This window comes from Sinocyclocheilus rhinocerous, unplaced genomic scaffold, assembly GCF_001515625.1.
Source record: "Sinocyclocheilus rhinocerous isolate Xijiao unplaced genomic scaffold, SAMN03320098_v1.1 scaffold2293, whole genome shotgun sequence".
Lineage (NCBI taxonomy): Eukaryota > Metazoa > Chordata > Actinopteri > Cypriniformes > Cyprinidae > Sinocyclocheilus > Sinocyclocheilus rhinocerous.
Genome location: NW_015665002.1, coordinates 435,807 through 453,829, shown reverse-complemented (window position 1 = coordinate 453,829; position 18,023 = coordinate 435,807). Strand labels below are relative to the sequence as shown.

General features: G+C 36.3%; 1 protein-coding gene across 5 annotated transcripts in view; it reads right to left on the bottom strand.

Moving 5' to 3' along the window:
- Positions 1 to 18,023, bottom strand: part of LOC107730788 (sodium- and chloride-dependent glycine transporter 1-like) — a 47,985-nt gene that overhangs the window by 3,687 nt on the left and 26,275 nt on the right. For all 5 annotated transcript variants that reach the window (XM_016541728.1, XM_016541726.1, XM_016541727.1 and 2 more), the window contains 7 exons: positions 5,932 to 6,088; positions 4,435 to 4,566; positions 3,285 to 3,555; positions 1,824 to 1,956; positions 1,325 to 1,459; positions 1,144 to 1,247; positions 651 to 888 (listed from right to left, as the gene is read on the bottom strand). In XM_016541728.1, the coding sequence (XP_016397214.1) occupies positions 651 to 888; positions 1,144 to 1,247; positions 1,325 to 1,459; positions 1,824 to 1,956; positions 3,285 to 3,555; positions 4,435 to 4,566; positions 5,932 to 6,088 (1,170 nt within the window). The remainder of the gene's footprint in view (positions 1 to 650; positions 889 to 1,143; positions 1,248 to 1,324; positions 1,460 to 1,823; positions 1,957 to 3,284; positions 3,556 to 4,434; positions 4,567 to 5,931; positions 6,089 to 18,023) is intronic.

Below are 18,023 nucleotides of genomic sequence, written 5' to 3'. Positions count from 1 at the left end.
TGACTCTTAACTTTTATAAAGAATATCTCTTTGGATTTGAGACTTTAGTCTTTGCAACTTTACAGATCTTCTTTATGCACCAAGAGCTTGTAACACTCTAAAGAGAAAGGAAAAAATGAAATCGCATCATATGACCCCTTTAATATCCTAATGATTTTTGGCATAAAAGAAAAATCGATAATTTTGACCCATACAATGTATTTTTGGCTATTGCTACAAATATACCTGTGCTACTTAAGTTTTGTGGTCCAGGGTCACATATTATAATGAAGTCATTGTTGGTTAGCTTGTGAATGCTAAAAAATCAGTTGCTGGAAGATTTACATATTTGAATCTTAAATTCCTTAAAAAATTATAAGACCAAAAATAGACAAAATGTTGAAATTATCTTTAAAATAAAGTCTGAATAGAGTCCTGTAAGTGGTCCAGGCTGAATTACACTACTGTTGAAATGCTCGGTGTCAGTATGACCTTTTTTCGATACAAAACATTTACTTTATTCATTTAAATTGTAGCAATATTTCACTATATTCCTTGTTTTACTAGATTTAGTTTAATAAATGCAGCCATGGTGAGTATTAATGAATAAAAAAAAAAAAAACTTTGATCTAGAAATTTGTGGTGAAGAAAAGAAGGACAAATAAAAATACCTGAGTGCCCAGGCCCAATAAAATGAGCATAAAGAAGAACAGCAGGGACCAGAGTGGTGATATGGGCAGCAACGTTAGGGCCTCCGGGTAGGCCACAAATGCCAGGCCTGGCCCATGATCGGCCACCTCTGACACATCCACCCCCAGATGATTAGCCATGAATCCCAGGATGGAGAAAATAACAAAGCCAGCATACACGCTGGTACCACAGTTTGTTACACTGATGATGATACTGTCTCTGTTTGAAAACAGACAAATAATTTGATTATTATTAAGTCTGCAGTCATAACACAATCTGAACTGAAATTCTTTAATTCCTTCCTTGATTTCAGGTAATACAAGTTAGAAGTTCTTCCATGCATTTATCAGTACCAGCCACATGGGGGTGCTACAGAGTAATGCATGCAAGTCATCAAGCACTCGTTATACTTACAGTCTAAGTGTTTTCAAATGAAACAGAAGCAGAAAAATAAAAGAATACAATGTTTATTACCTAAAACAGTTATTATGGAACTTGTTATATGATGCCATAGTGATAAGGCCACCCCAGGCACAGCCCAGCGAATAGAAAATCTGAGAGGCAGCGTCCCCCCATACCTGCAGAACACAAAATGTTATCATTAACATAATATCAGTGATCAGTTACAGTATGCGCCGTTGTATAATGTACTGACCTTGGCATCTAGAATTTTCTCCCACTGAGGGGTCAAATAGTATTTGATACCACTGACGGCTCCCTCCAGAGTGATTCCTCTGATGAAAAGAATGGTCAGCACCACATAAGGGAAGGTTGCTGTGAAATACACCACCTGACAAAAGACATAATATTAAAATTCAATAAAACAAAAGAAAAAAGAAATACACACACAAACATGCTAGCATGGTAAGCAGTGCTATAGTATTACTTATATGTCATAGTATTTATTAATATTTTGAATGAGCTTTTTACATTTTTAGTTATTTTAATATCAGTTTTCAATTCGGCTTTTTTTTTCAGTTTAGTCTGAATAATTTTTGTACTTCAACGTATCTTTTTTTCAGCTAGTTGCCAAGGCAAAATTTTTCATTTTTTTAAATTTAAGTTTTTTAATCTAACATTTACATGATTTATTATTTAATATTATAATTTAATTTATTTCTGCTTTATGTCACAGGAATGGATGTTCAACTCACCTTGCCGGATGACTTGACTCCTCGAATAAGACAGAGGAACACAACTACCCATGACACAGCCAGACAGCCCAGGATAGGTAGACGCACCTCTCCGAAGTTCCCAATACCATCAGAGACATTCAGCACATAGTTCCTGAGAGGGCAAAAGCCAGTAAAAGAGGGGTGTGAGAGACTGCAGGATGTAATACAAAGCATAAACAATTAACTCAAAAATGTATCATGCTAATCTGAACACTTATTTTTATCAGCGCTTGCCTTTAGTTTAAAAGCATTATGTGGAAAAAACTGAAAATGATCCAAATTTTCAAGAGCACAGTCCCATCAAAAACAACCTTAGCCACACAATGAATGAGTTTACAGAAGGCAAGAACAAGAATGTCTTTCATACCACTGGAACAACACAGTCCAGAGAGCACAAACCATTTATAAAGATGTTAAACGGTCCACAAACATCTCATGGTCAAAGCCTCGTATTCTCTGACCACAGGCAGTAAAGTGAAGCAATCATTCCAAACCACATACAATCACAATCACACTCTTGGAAAAACAAAACACTCTGTGCCTTTCTGTCCTATTGTCTTATGTCATCCTACATAGTGTTCAAACATCATTCAACAAACACATCTGCCATGTCCAGTGCACAAAGATCCAAACATCAAGACAATATGCATGACTCCTGCAAACATCTATTAATTACCAGCTTTCAACTATCAATCTGTCATGAATTTTCAGAACTGATGAGTAATGGATTGACTATATAATTATCTTGATATTGAACTCTCTGGGTCTTGCTAGCATTTATATTTGTGTATAAACATACAGAACTCAGTGACGTTTATTTTTTGTCCTGTTAATTTATGTAAATAAACATAAAAAATGCATAAAGACCTCTGAATAAACCTCTACTATGAAGAGATTTTTTTTTATTTCTGTATTAAAATTAATTTTTATATTTTTGGAGGGCATAAAGTCAAAATGCCAGGCTGATACAATTGTATCATTAAAAGAAATTAATTTATTATTATTTATTATACCCCTTATTATTTCCTATTATTTTCCTATATATTAACAACTATCATTAAAAGAAATTAATTTATTATTATTTATTATACCCCTTATTATTTCCTATTATTTTCCTATATATTAACAACTACTTCCCTGCTTATTAATATTTGAAAAATAGTTGGCCTATCAAAGTCACGTGGTCCAATCAACATGTAGAAAAACTGCACAACAGGAAATTACATCATAGAGTGGACCCCTTCAATAAGTCTCTTAAAAGTTTTTTTAAATATCCAAGAAGACTCTTTTTGGATAGACTTTTTTTTTTTAATAATTCATAATATTTAAAAAATAATAATGTTCTTTTTAGCAGCATCATATGACCCCTTTAAGACATTTTTTATATGTAAATAATTATAATTACTATAATTATTTATTTTGAAATAATTATGCACTTACCTCCAGTACTCTTCACTAGGACTGGTCCTTTTGGTGCGGTTGACTATCTCAGTCAACCCTGACACAACAGCAGACACATTGGCGAAGGTGGCATTAGTTCGTGGAGTGCCGATCACTCCAGTGCAGTCAGGGGTGTTCCAGGGGTTGTTACAGTACGTCCAGGGCAGCAGGTTTGTCATGGACATGAAGAAGTAATAAAATGCAATGCAAATCACCACATTGTAGTAAATCCCAATGTAGGTAGAGACCACCATCATTCCATAGCCCACACCTTAAAGGAGAGAGAACAACCAAAGGACAATAAATTATGTATGTTGAAGGATGTTTAGCTTTCAAGTACCCAGAAAACAATACACTCATCTAGAAACCTGTAATGTAACATCAAAAATAACCAAGAACTAAGATTGCATGATATAGTAAATAACTCTTGATGAAAATCTGATTATTTTGACAAATACTTCAATATTGCTTTGCAATAAAATAAAGCGTTTCAGCGTATTCTGCATTTCCCAATTTCAAGAGGATGTGCAAAAAATACCAAATAGTAAGTGGCATTTATTTTTATGAATTAAACATTATCTGGTGGCAGTAGAAATACTGGAACACACTAAACGAAACTAAAATGAATGAATAAATGAATTGAGTGAGTGAGTGAGTGAGTGAGTGAATGAATGAATGAATGAAAAGCTGTCCGTGGAAAAAATCTTGTTTATTTTCTGTTTAACCTTATTTAAAATATTTGACAGAAAAATAAACAAATAAATTAAGTAAAATCATTAGAAAAAATATGTGAAATGAGCTTCTTGTCTTGTGTGCCACAATGACTAAAAATTTAACTGCTAACTATAAATAAGTATAAATATTTAGACTTGAACATATGATGCATGAGAACCTGGCTCATTTAGCTGCCACATGGCACATTTTAAGCAACCAAACTCAGACCACCTCCTGTCACCCTAGCAAGCCATCCTGAGGTGAATACAACACTGTAAGAGTGTATGTTTAAAAATAATTACTAGTTTAACATGTCAAACAGGTCATGCCATGCATTAAAGGCCAAACCAACCCACATAGATTTATCTGTGACTTTTCAGTTGTCATGAAAATGTTTTAGATGTTCTCACACCTCCCTTAACAGCCTCTTGCTCACCTTTAAACATGGGGCTGACCTTCCAGACTCCCAGGCACCCGAGGGAGGTAAACTGCCCAAAGGAGAGCTCCAAGAAGAACAGAGGGATGCCACAAAACACCAGCATGATGAAGTATGGGAACATGAAGGCACCTGTGACACACACACACACACATCCACAGAGTTACATAACAATTATTTTATCCTGACACATTAGTCTTCTAGCTGAAGTCAGACACGTAGGTGTTCTTATTTACATAAATGGTAGGAAACAAAAGTAGTTTAAAAATGACACAAAGAATAGCCAAGGTCTGGTTTCAATTATAGAGTTCCCTAATGCTTATGCAAATAAGTGAGTAACACCTGATGTTACACAACAGATCTAACTTGATTGAACGAGCTGCATTCCAACTGTGCTGATAATCTGCATAATGGAATGGAATGTGGATTCAGTGCTTTGAGTGTTTTGAATACAAGGGCAAATTATGGCCTGGGGCAATGGGGTTGATGTGCCAGGGGGCCCACAGCAGCCTGATGTCAAGAAGCAGGGCACTTCGTCCTGATGCAGATAGGTGAATATTGCTTGAATAATATTATGGATCTAATGAAATGCAATGAATGATTGAAGATGCATACAAATAGTACAATAAAGTTTAATGAATAAACAAAAAGCTGCTGGTGCCCTGTGGCACTACAGGACCATAATCCATCCTTGTTTAAAGGGCCTGGAGTTCAGTTACTTATTTGAATTCTGGGCTAATTCAGGGTATGGCTTCTGATTAGAGGCGGCTCTAGGAATATGAGATCACGGGGCAGAGGTTTCTGGGCCAGGACATTGGGAACCTGCTGCTAGGGACCCTTGCTTACTCTAGCCTGGTCTATTTTAAATGAGGTGTGTTATGAGACTCGATACCAAATGAGTACCCTTTTAAGGGAGCAAAGAATTTGGAAAGGACTTAGTGGTATGACTTACAAAAACAATATTTTACTTTCAACTACATGGGGGCAGTCGTGGCCTAATGGTTAGAGAGTTGGACTTCTAACCCAAAGGTCGCGCGTTTGAGTCTCGGTACCGGCAGGGATTGTAGGTGGTGGGAGTGAATGACCAGCGCTCTCTTCCACCCTCAATACCACGACTGAGGTGAGACCCTTGAGCAAGGCACCGAACCCCCAACTGCTACCCGGGCGCCGCAGCAAAAATGGCTGCCCACTGCTCCGGGTGTGTGTTCACGGTGTGTGTGTGTGTTTCACTACTCACTGCTGTGTTTGTGCACTTTGATGGGTTAAATGCAGAGCACAAATTCCGAGTATGGAACACCATACTTGGCTACACGTCACTTTCACTTTCACTTTTATCCATAGACTTTCACACTTACAGCCTGATGAAAATGATTAACTTATTCTATTTTAGGAATCTAGCAAGAAATGATAAAATGCTAACTGAACCGTGCAGGAAAGGCACAGAAAGACAGACAAGATAGATATTAGAAAAAGAAGGATAAAGTCAAAAATGGTTACCTCCTCCATTCCTGTAGCAGAGGTAAGGAAACCTCCAGACATTTCCCAGACCCACTGCATAGCCAACACTGGTGAGGACAAACTCAATCTGGTTGCCCCAGTTTCCCCTTCTGGAGTTTTCATCTTTCTTTACTTGCTCTCCTGGAACTGCTCCGTTCTGAAACACAGACACACAAACGAATGAAATGAAAATGTTGATGTTCACTGGGATCACTCTCATGAGTCAGGGAGCAGTAAACAAATTTTGTTTGCAATAAGCACACACAAAACAGAATCTCACAATAAAATCTGAATAGAGTAATAGGATAGTGGATACATAATATGCTATGTATCGCCATCCAAGTCATCCAAAATGCATACAATTCGTATAAAACGGTTTTAGGTTAACTTTAGCATGGCACAAGTCAACTACATTGCCAAAACAAAAACAAAAACGTTAATGCCATGGTGAAGTGATACTGCACATGCCTCAATCATATGGTGCTCCCACAGTGATGCAAGTTTGAGTTTGGGTTGTCAATTCATAACTCCGGTCCCACTACTTCCTATAGCTCTCTACCAATAAAAACGTGTTACAAGAAGAAACTAAAAGAAAGCAAGAAGTTAGTCACATGTCAAAGTTTGGGTGAATTTCGTGAAAACTCCTAAATTGAATGCAAGGACTGTTGAGGGCTCAGAGAGCGTGCTGGAGCACACATGATGTGAACTGAAATCACTGTTGTGTGCACAAGACAAACATTTGGTCTTGTCGGCCTGATTTAAAGTTTACTCTCTCCATCTGTTCTCATCAGATGCTCTTCATGTTGACCTCTAAGGCAAGCTCACGATCTGATCTAAGCACGCGCGCTCTGTCTGCACAGTGAGCATGCTGTGGGAGATGAACATTCAGCGCCTATGCTCGCAATCTTCCCTGCAGCTCTGGGGATGAATCCAGACTGCACTTGATAATTCTAGTGAGCAATTTTCCTTTACAAAATGCATAGTTGACCACTGTGTTGTAATTGTAAACTTAGTGTTTTATCATGAGTGTCATTGCGAGTTAATTGCATATGTAATAATTAAAAAGAATTAGAAAATATTTAGATGATGTACCACCGCTGTGATAGGCTGACTGTCTAAATATAAAAAGATTATGAGCTGGCTGTGTAACAGTGCTGAAACAATTTTAATGGCAGCAAGAGTGTCAGCTGTAATGGTACTCCTGCGGTTTTTATTTTATTTAATGTATTTTAGGTTTGCTTCAGGTTACACAAGGCACTACATAAACACACACATTTAGACTCACTGCAGCTTCTGAGTCTGAGCTCCCTGGGCCATTGCTCCCCGCAGGATCACACAGACACATGTGCATCAGCAAAATGAACAATAATCTAAAGTTTGCCTTTCAGCCCAAATGAAATATTCATTTTGTTAAGCATTAAACAATGCAACATTTCTTGAACAAGAACACAAAAACCCTAGTGAGAATGCTTTTTGGACAACCACCACTTATTCCTGAACCTGAAAACAGTCTAACTTTTATAATCCACTGAAGCAGAGTGAGCAAAGCTGAGTAGGCATTTTCAATTCATTCTCTACAGGAGCTGAGTAAAAGACTTGCGCAGGGGATTTTGGGATCGACAGCAAAGCAGAGCAAGTGGTGAGAGTGTCTAAACATTGAGAAACACTCAAATGCAAATTAGATGTGCGGCAACCAAACACAGTAAGGTTAAGGCAGTGACATCTGTCATAAACAATGGAAAGTATCCTGTAATTTCTAATGGATTATTGCAAATTAATGCAATCGTGGCTGCAAATTAATGTATTTAAATCAGGTTTTTGACCATGTAATATAAGCAATCACTGCCACGCTACTGTATATTTACAGAGACACCCCCAAAGTGGCAGATCTCTAGCATTTTGAGTGGTATTGCAGGGATTTCTTCTGCACCAGTGGACACATAGGTTAAGTGAGCTTTTAGACCAGAGACTGTGTGAAGTTCAGCAGCTGGGCACCTGTGATGGGTTGTGCTGAGAATAAGGAGGAAATTCAGAGTAGACTGAAACCGGTGGGATCCTTGAGGTCAGAATACCTGGAAGACGAACCACCTTTAAATATGTAAACCTCTTCAACAAAATGCTACTAAATACTTCTCTGCATCTATCCAGGGCCGTTTCTAGGCATAGGTGAGCTAGGCGGTCGCCTAGGGTGCCACCAGCTGAAGGGGCGCCAATGAGCGCACGTACTGGCACTTTTAGCAGGGTTGTGATAAAGAGTGGCACGGTCACCCTGAAATATGACTGCCGCCCCCACTGGATCCCCCAACATTATTGGGCTAGAGTACTGTCAATCTGACGATGCCTGTATGCCACTAGATCAGAGTGCTGTCAATTGCTGCCTGATTGTTGCATGCAAAGTTTGCATTTGGAGCGCTCAACAACGCCATTAGATCAGTGGGCTCTGTCAGTGCTTTGGCAAGGTAACACTTTTTTTTGCCATGCAATAAAGCTAAGTTCAAAGGCCAATTTAAAATACAGTACAGTAAATAAAGTGCACAAAATCAGTATTTTGTTTTTAGTATAAGTATTTTGTTTAGGCAGTATTTGTGGCACTTTTGTGGCACATTTGTCCAAATATTTGTGGCAGATTTGTCCAAAAGGTGTGCGTTTTTTGCGCCAATGCATTGTTAAAGGATCAGCGTGTCATGTAATATTCCCATATAAACTTTAACATCCAATTAAAAAATATTTGTATAGTAAAATTCGCTAATTCACGAGATCAATACATCCTTTATTAGACCGCTTTGTCGAGTTAAATGCATCCTTACGGAGGTGTCGAAATGCTGAATCAATTCATTCACTTCCAACAGCGCTTAATGGGAGCAGCGTCATAGAGGGCAGAGCGTCACGTTATTTAAAGGGGACATTAACGCGTTAATGAGTAGCAAATGATTAAGTAGCTGCATTGGTTACTTTTATGCCACTGATAAAGCTTTTATATGTAGTTTGGGGTAACAAAGGGGTTTTATAGGTTTGACTGAAATAATAATGCAATAACTGACACTTTAAATCAATGTTTCAAGAAACAACAACAAAAAAATTGAACAAAAAATAGATAATGACAAAAAAGTAGCCATTGATAATATCTAAACAATATGTAGTAGTATAGTATATAGTATCCAAATCAAAATGTAATAAAATTAATTTATGTGTGATTTATGTGTAAATTATGTGCAATGTCTTAGCCACTAGGGATTGTTACATAGGGCTATACAGGCATCTAGTGGCAACACAATGATATTACAGATACTAAATTGTGCAAAATGGCTTGCTTAACAGTCAATTTACAAATAATGCATTCAGATTTGTGGAATTCAATGCACTGAATCTCCACAAATTAGTGTCGTTACTATCACAACCAATTTGAATGTGACAAGCAACTGGTGTCTGAAAAGAATTATATATATATATATATATAATTCGGGGGGGCAATAGGGATTTCGCCTAGGGCGTCAAATTGGCTAGAAACGGCCCTGCATCTACCCATCTATAATATTACAGTCCAACATAAATTATACTATGGGACTGTAGCTCTATGGACCTTCTGTGCTCACACATGAGGATATGTTGTGTTTACCTTCCAGTAAATCAATGAATTGTTTAGTTAAGTCTTTATCTGTTGCACTCTGTGATCCCTGTCCCTGTGCTCTGGAATGCTTAGGTGTTTCAGCCGTTGCCGTTTACTCCAAGGATCTGTCTTACTGAGCACAGAGTGTGAGAGAGAAAGATCGTCCAGCTGGGCCCATCTGCCCTTTTACGTAAGGCCAAGACGCACTCATAAACACAAGGTCTCAGGAGGACCTGAGTCAAAAAGAGTGGTTGAGCTATTTGACATTCTAGAAAAGAAACAAATGAAACAAGAAGGAAAAAAGGAATAGAAAAAGAAATGAGGATAGCAAAAAGGAAAAGGAAAAATAAACAAATCAAAGAGATAGAAAGAGTTAGAAAAGAAAAATGAGTGGTTCCCACTTTAAAAAAAAAAGAAGAAAGGAAAAAACAAAAGACTTCCATAAAACTGCTTCAACAAAACAACGGCCTCATATAATCAAATAACAGCACTGATCTCATTTTTCACCAAAATTTGACTGTTCCACAATGCCCTGCCCTACCACCTCAAACAGTAAGAAGAGCATCTACCCATGAAGCCTGAAGCCTGTGACTGACAGCAGCGCAGCTCCCTCACAGCAGGTATGTGACCCTGTCAAGTTAAGAAGGGAAGTGAGAACTGACCTGTGACTTCTCAACTTAACACACAGAATGCCTGGAGATGTTTAACAGATCCTTATCAGCTCAATATGGGGTGTGTAAGTGTTTGGAGCATGAAACTATATGTTTTTTTAATCTTTTACAATAACTTTCTGAAGTCTTGAATAAACAAACACCCAACAAAAGCAAGAGTGACAGTATTTTTACTTTATTCTTGCAACCATTACAGATTATATTATCTGCTCCAATGAGCAGGTAATATTTAGGGGAAAAAATGATTTGTTTATATAAAATAATTATTGATGCATCCCTAAGAGAAATATAAATATTTCTAACAGAAATATAAATATTACTAAGAGGAAATATTTTGATTGCATTTAAAAGTAAAAAAAAAAAATCTCAGATTATGTAACATATCAATTGCGGCAGATTATGTAACATACCAGTTGAAACACATAATAATATTTAGTTGTATTAAACAATTATTGATGCATCCCTAAGAGAACTATAAATATTTGTAAGGTAAATAGAGAAACGGAAATTCTCATGGGGGAGCCATTTAGTTTTTTTTTCTCTTCATTTTGACACCCTACAGATGGTTGAGTGACATTATGTGCTCTGGTTGTGCATGTCAAATTTGCATCACTAAATAAACACACAAACACGCTTAACGGGACCTTTCACACATCAGCTCACCTGATTTCTATGATTAATTAACCCTGGCAAAACAGAACAAATCTATTAAAAGATTATTTTAAGATTCGTACTGAGAAGAGTGATGCCATGTTTACAGACTGAACATCCATTCTTATATAAACCCTCATTCACATGAAATCATTGCGCTCCCGAAAAGACTCTACAAGACTTCTAATTCAGCAGAGGAAAGTCTAAGGAAAAGGGAGATATAGCCTAAATACTGTGATGAATCAATGACTTCCTGCTCTCTTAAGTCAAAGGCTCAAAGGTGTAGCCAATGGAGTGACCTTCGTAAGAATAGCGCAGATTCCAAAACCCACTCCAGGCAAGAAAGCAAGGAAGCCAAAGGAAATGTGCTCTAAGCACTTCTGAAATAGTTAAACACCCAAGTCCTTCGGGTTCTGACCTTTCCCCTTTCTAATACTCCCTACTGACCCCCCAGATCACATTTCAAAGGCAACATCCTCAATCTTTCTCTGCTGATGAGGGAGAACCATCATTCTCCTCAGGAAAAGAAGGAACATACAACAGGCCCGTTCAAACACCCCAGAAAGACTTTCACCTCTGGTTTGTTTATCAAGGTCAGAGGTAAGACCACAAGGGTTGTGATTGCTACTAGGGATGTTCATTTCGGTTATTTTTCCTAACCGACGCTCGTTGATCGATTATTAACCGTTAACCAACAAGATTCTTTTAAATTCGAATTTAATTAAATTAGAAAGAACCTATTTTTCTTTAGGCTTATTTTACAAAAGCACAAAGATTTGTTTTTATTGTGAATGCACACAAATAAAGGCAAACCTTTTATAATTCTGATTATCTTTAGGACTAAAAGCAGTAGCTGCTTCCACTGTTAGAAGGAAAAAACCAAGTGATTGTGCCGGCGCCGCATGACTAAAATAGCCTAGCTATGTTTACAGTGTTTATTATAATGTTTGTAAACATTTCGTGTCGGCATTAGGCCTATTTCTGAATGAAATAATAAAATGCGACATGTTTTTTTTCCCTCTAAAAAAATTCAATTTTTTTATACGCGTAGCGTATTTCAACCTTTTTAAATATTTTGATTAAAAAAAAATTTAAAAAATGATTGTATTAATTGGTCAAAATTCTTCACGGTCGGTTAACGGTTAACAGGTTAAAATGAACATCCCTAATTGCTACCAAAAAGCCTCTTACTCTTACAGAGCTTCAGCTGAATCTCATAAATGAAGCCATGTTTCCGAGGTTTTTCAAGCTTTTCCTATAATCTACAAGTCAGCTACAAGGCATTTGTATGATAACTTTATGAAAAGCTATTGCACAAACATGTTGATTTCTATATCAGCAAATACAGTGAGTTTGTAGCAGGACAACCTGTTTGTGTGTCCCAAAGGCAGATAGGGATGGGTGGAAGGAGTGGTAGAAAGCAAAAAAATAATAATCTTCACTAATAACAAGCCTTGACAATAAAACTGTAAAAGAAAAGAATAAGACGGTCCTAGCTAATTATTTATTTTGACAATTGAAATTCAAGATAGATGGGTGTTCTATATTTTACTTCTTTAGTTATGGCCCCCTAAAAAGCACTTAATGAGTAAACAAGGGTATATGTTCATTGTCTTCAACTGGGATGAAATTAACCAGTGTGGACAGTCCTTAAAGAAGCCATTATCCAGTCTCTGTGAGGTGAAAGTAATTCTGCTAAAGATTCAAAGCTTCAGCTTCTCACCCTGTGAGCAGTAGGTCATATTCCCGCTCTCTCATTGGCTTAGACCCTGAAAACACTCTTCTCATGCTTGATCAATCATCTGCATGGTGACTTGTCAGGCAAGGCACCCCAAATCTGAACAAGGGGCACAAAAGTGGGGAAGTGACGATGGCCTAAGTGTCAGGTCATTAGGAGTTCGTGTCACTCAATCCACACACACGCTGTCACATACACACCCATATTTGAGGATATGTTAAAGACTGGCATAAAGCAACATGCAAGCAATCCGGTTCTACAAGTGTTCCCATTGTAAGAAATTGAATAAGTAATTATTATAATGGGTTATATATTATAATAAAAGTTTGAAAAGTCAGAGCTATTAGTCTGCAAATTAACACTCTGGATTACAATATATATATAACCTACACTGCCATTCAAAAGTTTGGGTCAGTAAAAATCTACAAATACAGGTGCATCTCAATAAATTAGAATGTCGTGGAAAAGTTCCTCCATGCCACGCCGAATTGAGGCCGTAATTAAAGCAAAAGGAGCCCCTATCAAGTATTGAGTACATGTACAGTAAATGGACATACTTTCCAGAAGGCCAACAATTCATTAAAAATGTTTTTTTTTATTGGTCTTATGGAGTATTCTAATTTGTTGAGATAGTGAGTTGGTGGGTTTTTGTTAAATGTGAGCCAAAATCATCACAATTAAAAGAACCAAAGACTTAAACTACTTCAGTCTGTGTGCATTGAATTTATTTAATACACGAGTTTCACAATTTGAGTTGAATTACTGAAATAAATGAACTTTTCCACGACATTCTAATTTATTGAGATGCACCTGTACTGCACAACCGCATAAAAATATTGCACAACTGTTTTCAACACTGATGAAAAGAAATGTTTCGAGCACCAAATCAGCATATTAGAATGATTTCTAAAGGATCATATGACACTAAAGATTGGAGTAATGACTGCTGAAAATGTATCTTTGCCATCACCTGAATAAATTATATTTTAAACAAGATTAAAATGATATTTTAAACTATTTTAAATTGTAATAGTATTTCACAACATTACAGTTTTTACTATCAAATAAATGCAGCCTTGGTGGCCTCCTTTAAAAAACATTACATCTAAAAAAAAATGGCCACAGTAGGGCTGGGTATCGAATTCGATATTTTTTAGGCACCGACCGAATTGCCTCGATACCATCGAGTATCGAAAAATGTCTTGTCGTTCAGTACCAAATTTCGATACCCAAGGGTTTAATCTTGTCAACGTCAGTGAGCCATTAAGCATGCAGCATGCTTGATGTGCCTAAATCAAGTGCTGGTGATTGGCTCTGGTGAGTCATTAAGGCAAAACACTAGTTTACGCCCAGAGACGTGGCTTACAAGTGAGGCTGTAGTGTGTAAACCGCCATAGATGTAAGGCTACGTTTACACTAATGCATTTTCATTTTTAAATGGCGTTTTAAAATTAAAACAATCCTCATCCATGCTGGCATTTTGGAAAAGATCCACACGACCGAAAACGGATGTTACGTAACCATTCATGAACACTGTAGCATCATGCTACATAAGACAATTTATAAGATTTATACTACGCTTTTACTCAAAACTCACTTTAAACCACCATCGAGTGTTTGTAATAACTTCCGATTTCAATCTAATGTGTCTTTTGGCCATATACTGTTGCTGAAACATGGTATTTGTACCCTTTTATATTAAGCTAATCGCTACACCTGCATAGCATTTCTCATGTAAACACCCTGTATTGTTATGAAAATAGGCAGAATCTCATGAAAATCATGTACGAATCATATACTGTCGTAATCGTGTGTTTATTAGCTTCATGTTTCATCCATAGAAATGTTTTCCTGGGTTTCCTCTTACAGAACTGAACGCAGAAGTGTAAATGGACATTCATCATCGGAGACAGGGTGGGTTATGAGCGCGTAATATGAGTGACATGAGCTTCCTCTGAGTCATAACAGCGATCACGGAAGAGAAAACACAGGCCGACAGCGATATAAGCAGCTAATTCTCATCAGCAAATCAGTGGAAAATTAATAGAAATTATGATTCTAACCTATGCGTTTTAAAAGGAAAACACACTAGTATAAACGTAGCCTAAAAGACGTGTAAACTGAAAACTGTTCCTTTGTGCAGTGGCTCAGGACATGAGTATTTGAGTCTGTAAAAACGTCAAGAAGCTGAAAAAATAAAACCAAAGTTTTCTGAGGTAATGTTTAATGTAATCTTGTCAAAATGGATTTCATAAAATTGGTATTGTTCAGGAACCGGTATCAAAGTCAAGGTATCGGTAACGGTATCAGTATCGGTATCAATAACTTTTTAAAGATACCCAGCCCAAATGCACTTCGTGTTGTTTAGCCTATTGTTCTATAATGAAAATGCCTACTTGTAAACAAATAATGCTTTTTTGAACACCTGGATGAAGTCAAACACCTTATAGAATCCAGATCCAAACATGATTAACCATATTGGAATGTTTACGAGGACAGATATCCATCTCTGTCATTCCTTACGTCATGTTGCTACACAGTTTTGGACATGTACAACAGCATTCCAAGAATGACCAAAGCCATTCTAAAGCGAAATTGTGAGACTTACACTTTAGTGAATGCTCAAAACTAACTATCAAAGACTTAAAAGTATGAATTAAAGACAGTTACTAATCCCTCTAGTTCCTTCCTATAAAAAACATTCTGAAAGATTTTCTTGAGAAGTTCCCTCAAGAACCCTCAAGTTCTTACCCCTATGTTGATAACTGAGGCCTCAATATTCGACATACACTTCTAGCCTCACTTCCTTTGGTCTTACCTTTATTCTGTCCATTGTAAACCCCAGCTAGAAGTGCCTACTCAAACCGGAGCCTACAGCATTCAGGCAAGCATCAGCGTGTAAGAAGGGCCAGAGCAGACTGACATAGCTCCATGTGGAACCTATTCTACCCTTGAGCTGTGGGTGGGGAGAGGGGAGGAGCCTGGAGGTGTGGCTTTAGGGAGTTTCACTGGGTCACAAAGGATATATTCAAATGGGTCGCTTCTACCTATGCACTGCTACCAACTATCATGCCATAGACTGTTACATCATTTTACATTGATATGTATGATATAACAGTAAAGACATGTTACAAAAGATTTCAAATAAAAGCATGCTGTTCTTTTGAACTTTCTAATCCTGAAAAAAAAATGTAAAGTAGCATAACTGTTTACAATTATGATAAAAATAAGTGATATTTTTATGAGTACAAGAATGTTTGAATTTCTGAAGGATCATGTGACACTAAAGACTGGCTGCTGAAAAATCTAATTAGCCAACACAGGAATAAATTACATTGAAAACCAGAAAACCAGGTCTAGCTGCAGACACGCTTCAGAAAACCAAATCATTCAATTAATCCTCAATGAGAATCAAAGGGAGCATAGCCTGCGGAAGTGTAAGCTATTGGAAGTTGTTCACCAGCTTTTCACACACTGTCATCTCAGCATTTTTGTTTCCAGATTCTGCACAACTATGTATGTTCAACCAACTTGTCCTAATGAATTACATATAGAGACATAAACAGTATCCACTGGCCTTTCTTTATCATTGTATGTGGGGCTGATTTTCATTATTGCTGAGTGTAAACACAGAAACAAATGAATTTGTTATGGAGGGACTGAATTTGGGGAACAACCCATTTTAAATCACAATATGCTCAAGAGGGCCAATTAGAGCACTTTTAAAGACCCATTGAAGGGGTTCAGGGTTGCATAAGTCAGCCCAATTTTGGCTGACATCAAACATAGAGATATAATGTCATGCAACTTCAGGTTCTAGACAAAAAAAACATCTTCAGACAGTTCAGAGGCCATTAGAGTCAGATTTTGACAAGCAAAACACACAGAAACACAAGTTCTGGTCACTTTAAAACATTGTTTGCAGTGTATAATGTACAGCATTGTGTTCACTGGCCTGGAGAAACAACATTTAAATCAACTGTATTTCTGGCTGGAATGACAACAAAATACTTGTTAAAGCATTTACATGTTTTATTTAAAACAAATATTTAAAATATAATATTTGATCGGTAAACTCGTCTAAATCATAGTTTGTGCGGTTCATCGATTGTTCCAAGTGAATGAACTTGCTATTGGCTATCCATCACTTATGTAATATTTGTGGATACTGTCAGAACGTCATTCATAAGCATGATCGTATGATTCATGCAGCTTATGTTTAGCTCTTTCTAAATTATGTTATCTCTTTGTATGCAGAGATTATGTTTTGCTGATTTAAGTCAACCATCTTCAACACACAACCTGCTCAGATCGATGTAAACAAGAAGGTTATATCACCTCTCTTCTTGGTATCCTTGCACAGACATAATGTGAAAGTTACCATGTTCATTGGTTTTACCTGCATTACATAATCATGACTAAGTAAAATTTGGGGTCGGTAAGATTTTTTCTTTTTGGTAGAAAGTTTTTTAAATAAGTCTCTAATGCTCACCAAGGTTGCATTTATTTGATCAAAAACACAGTAAAAATGTGTTTTTTTTGTTTTTTAAAAAATATTAATACAGTAATATTTAACATTGAATAATTAATATTTAATTAATATTGAAATATTTATTATAATAACTGATTTCACATTATCCTTCAAAAATCATTCTAATATGCTGATTTTGTGCTCAAGAAACATTTCCTATTATTATAAATGTTGAAAACAGTTGCTGCTTAATAATTTTTGTTGAAACTTTTTAGTGAAGAGAAAATTCAGAAGAACACCATTGATTCCAAACAGAAATTGTTTGTAACATTATAAATGTCTTTTTATCTAACTTTTGATCAATTTAATGCATCATTTCTGAAAAGTATTCATTTCTGTCCAAAAAAAATAAAAAATAAAAATAAATCTAAACTTTTAAATAGTAGTGCATATATATATATATATATATATATATAAAGTTGTCCAAATGAAGTTCTTAGCAATGCATATTACTAATCAAAAATGTTGATAGTTTGAAGTTTTGATATATTTACGGTAGGAAGTTTACAAAATATCTTCATGGAACATGGTCTTAATATCCTAATGATTTTTGGCATAAAAGAAAAATCTACCATTTTGACCCATACAATGATGGTTATACAATACATACAGCTACTTACTTGCTGTAACCAAAGTTTTTTAATATCTTTACAAAAAATTACTACAATTAATTTCTGTGGTAATTGGCATTATGCCAGAAATGCCATTGATTTCTATTGATTTCTATTGAACCCATTACATTGAATAAAATATATTACACATTCCTTTATATGTGACTTAACCATTAAAGTTTTATAACAAAATTATTTTAAAAAAATTATTATATCCTTATAAAAGTTGGTTATCTAAATGTTTTGTTTAGAATATGAAATTTAGAAAATTGTTGAAAACACG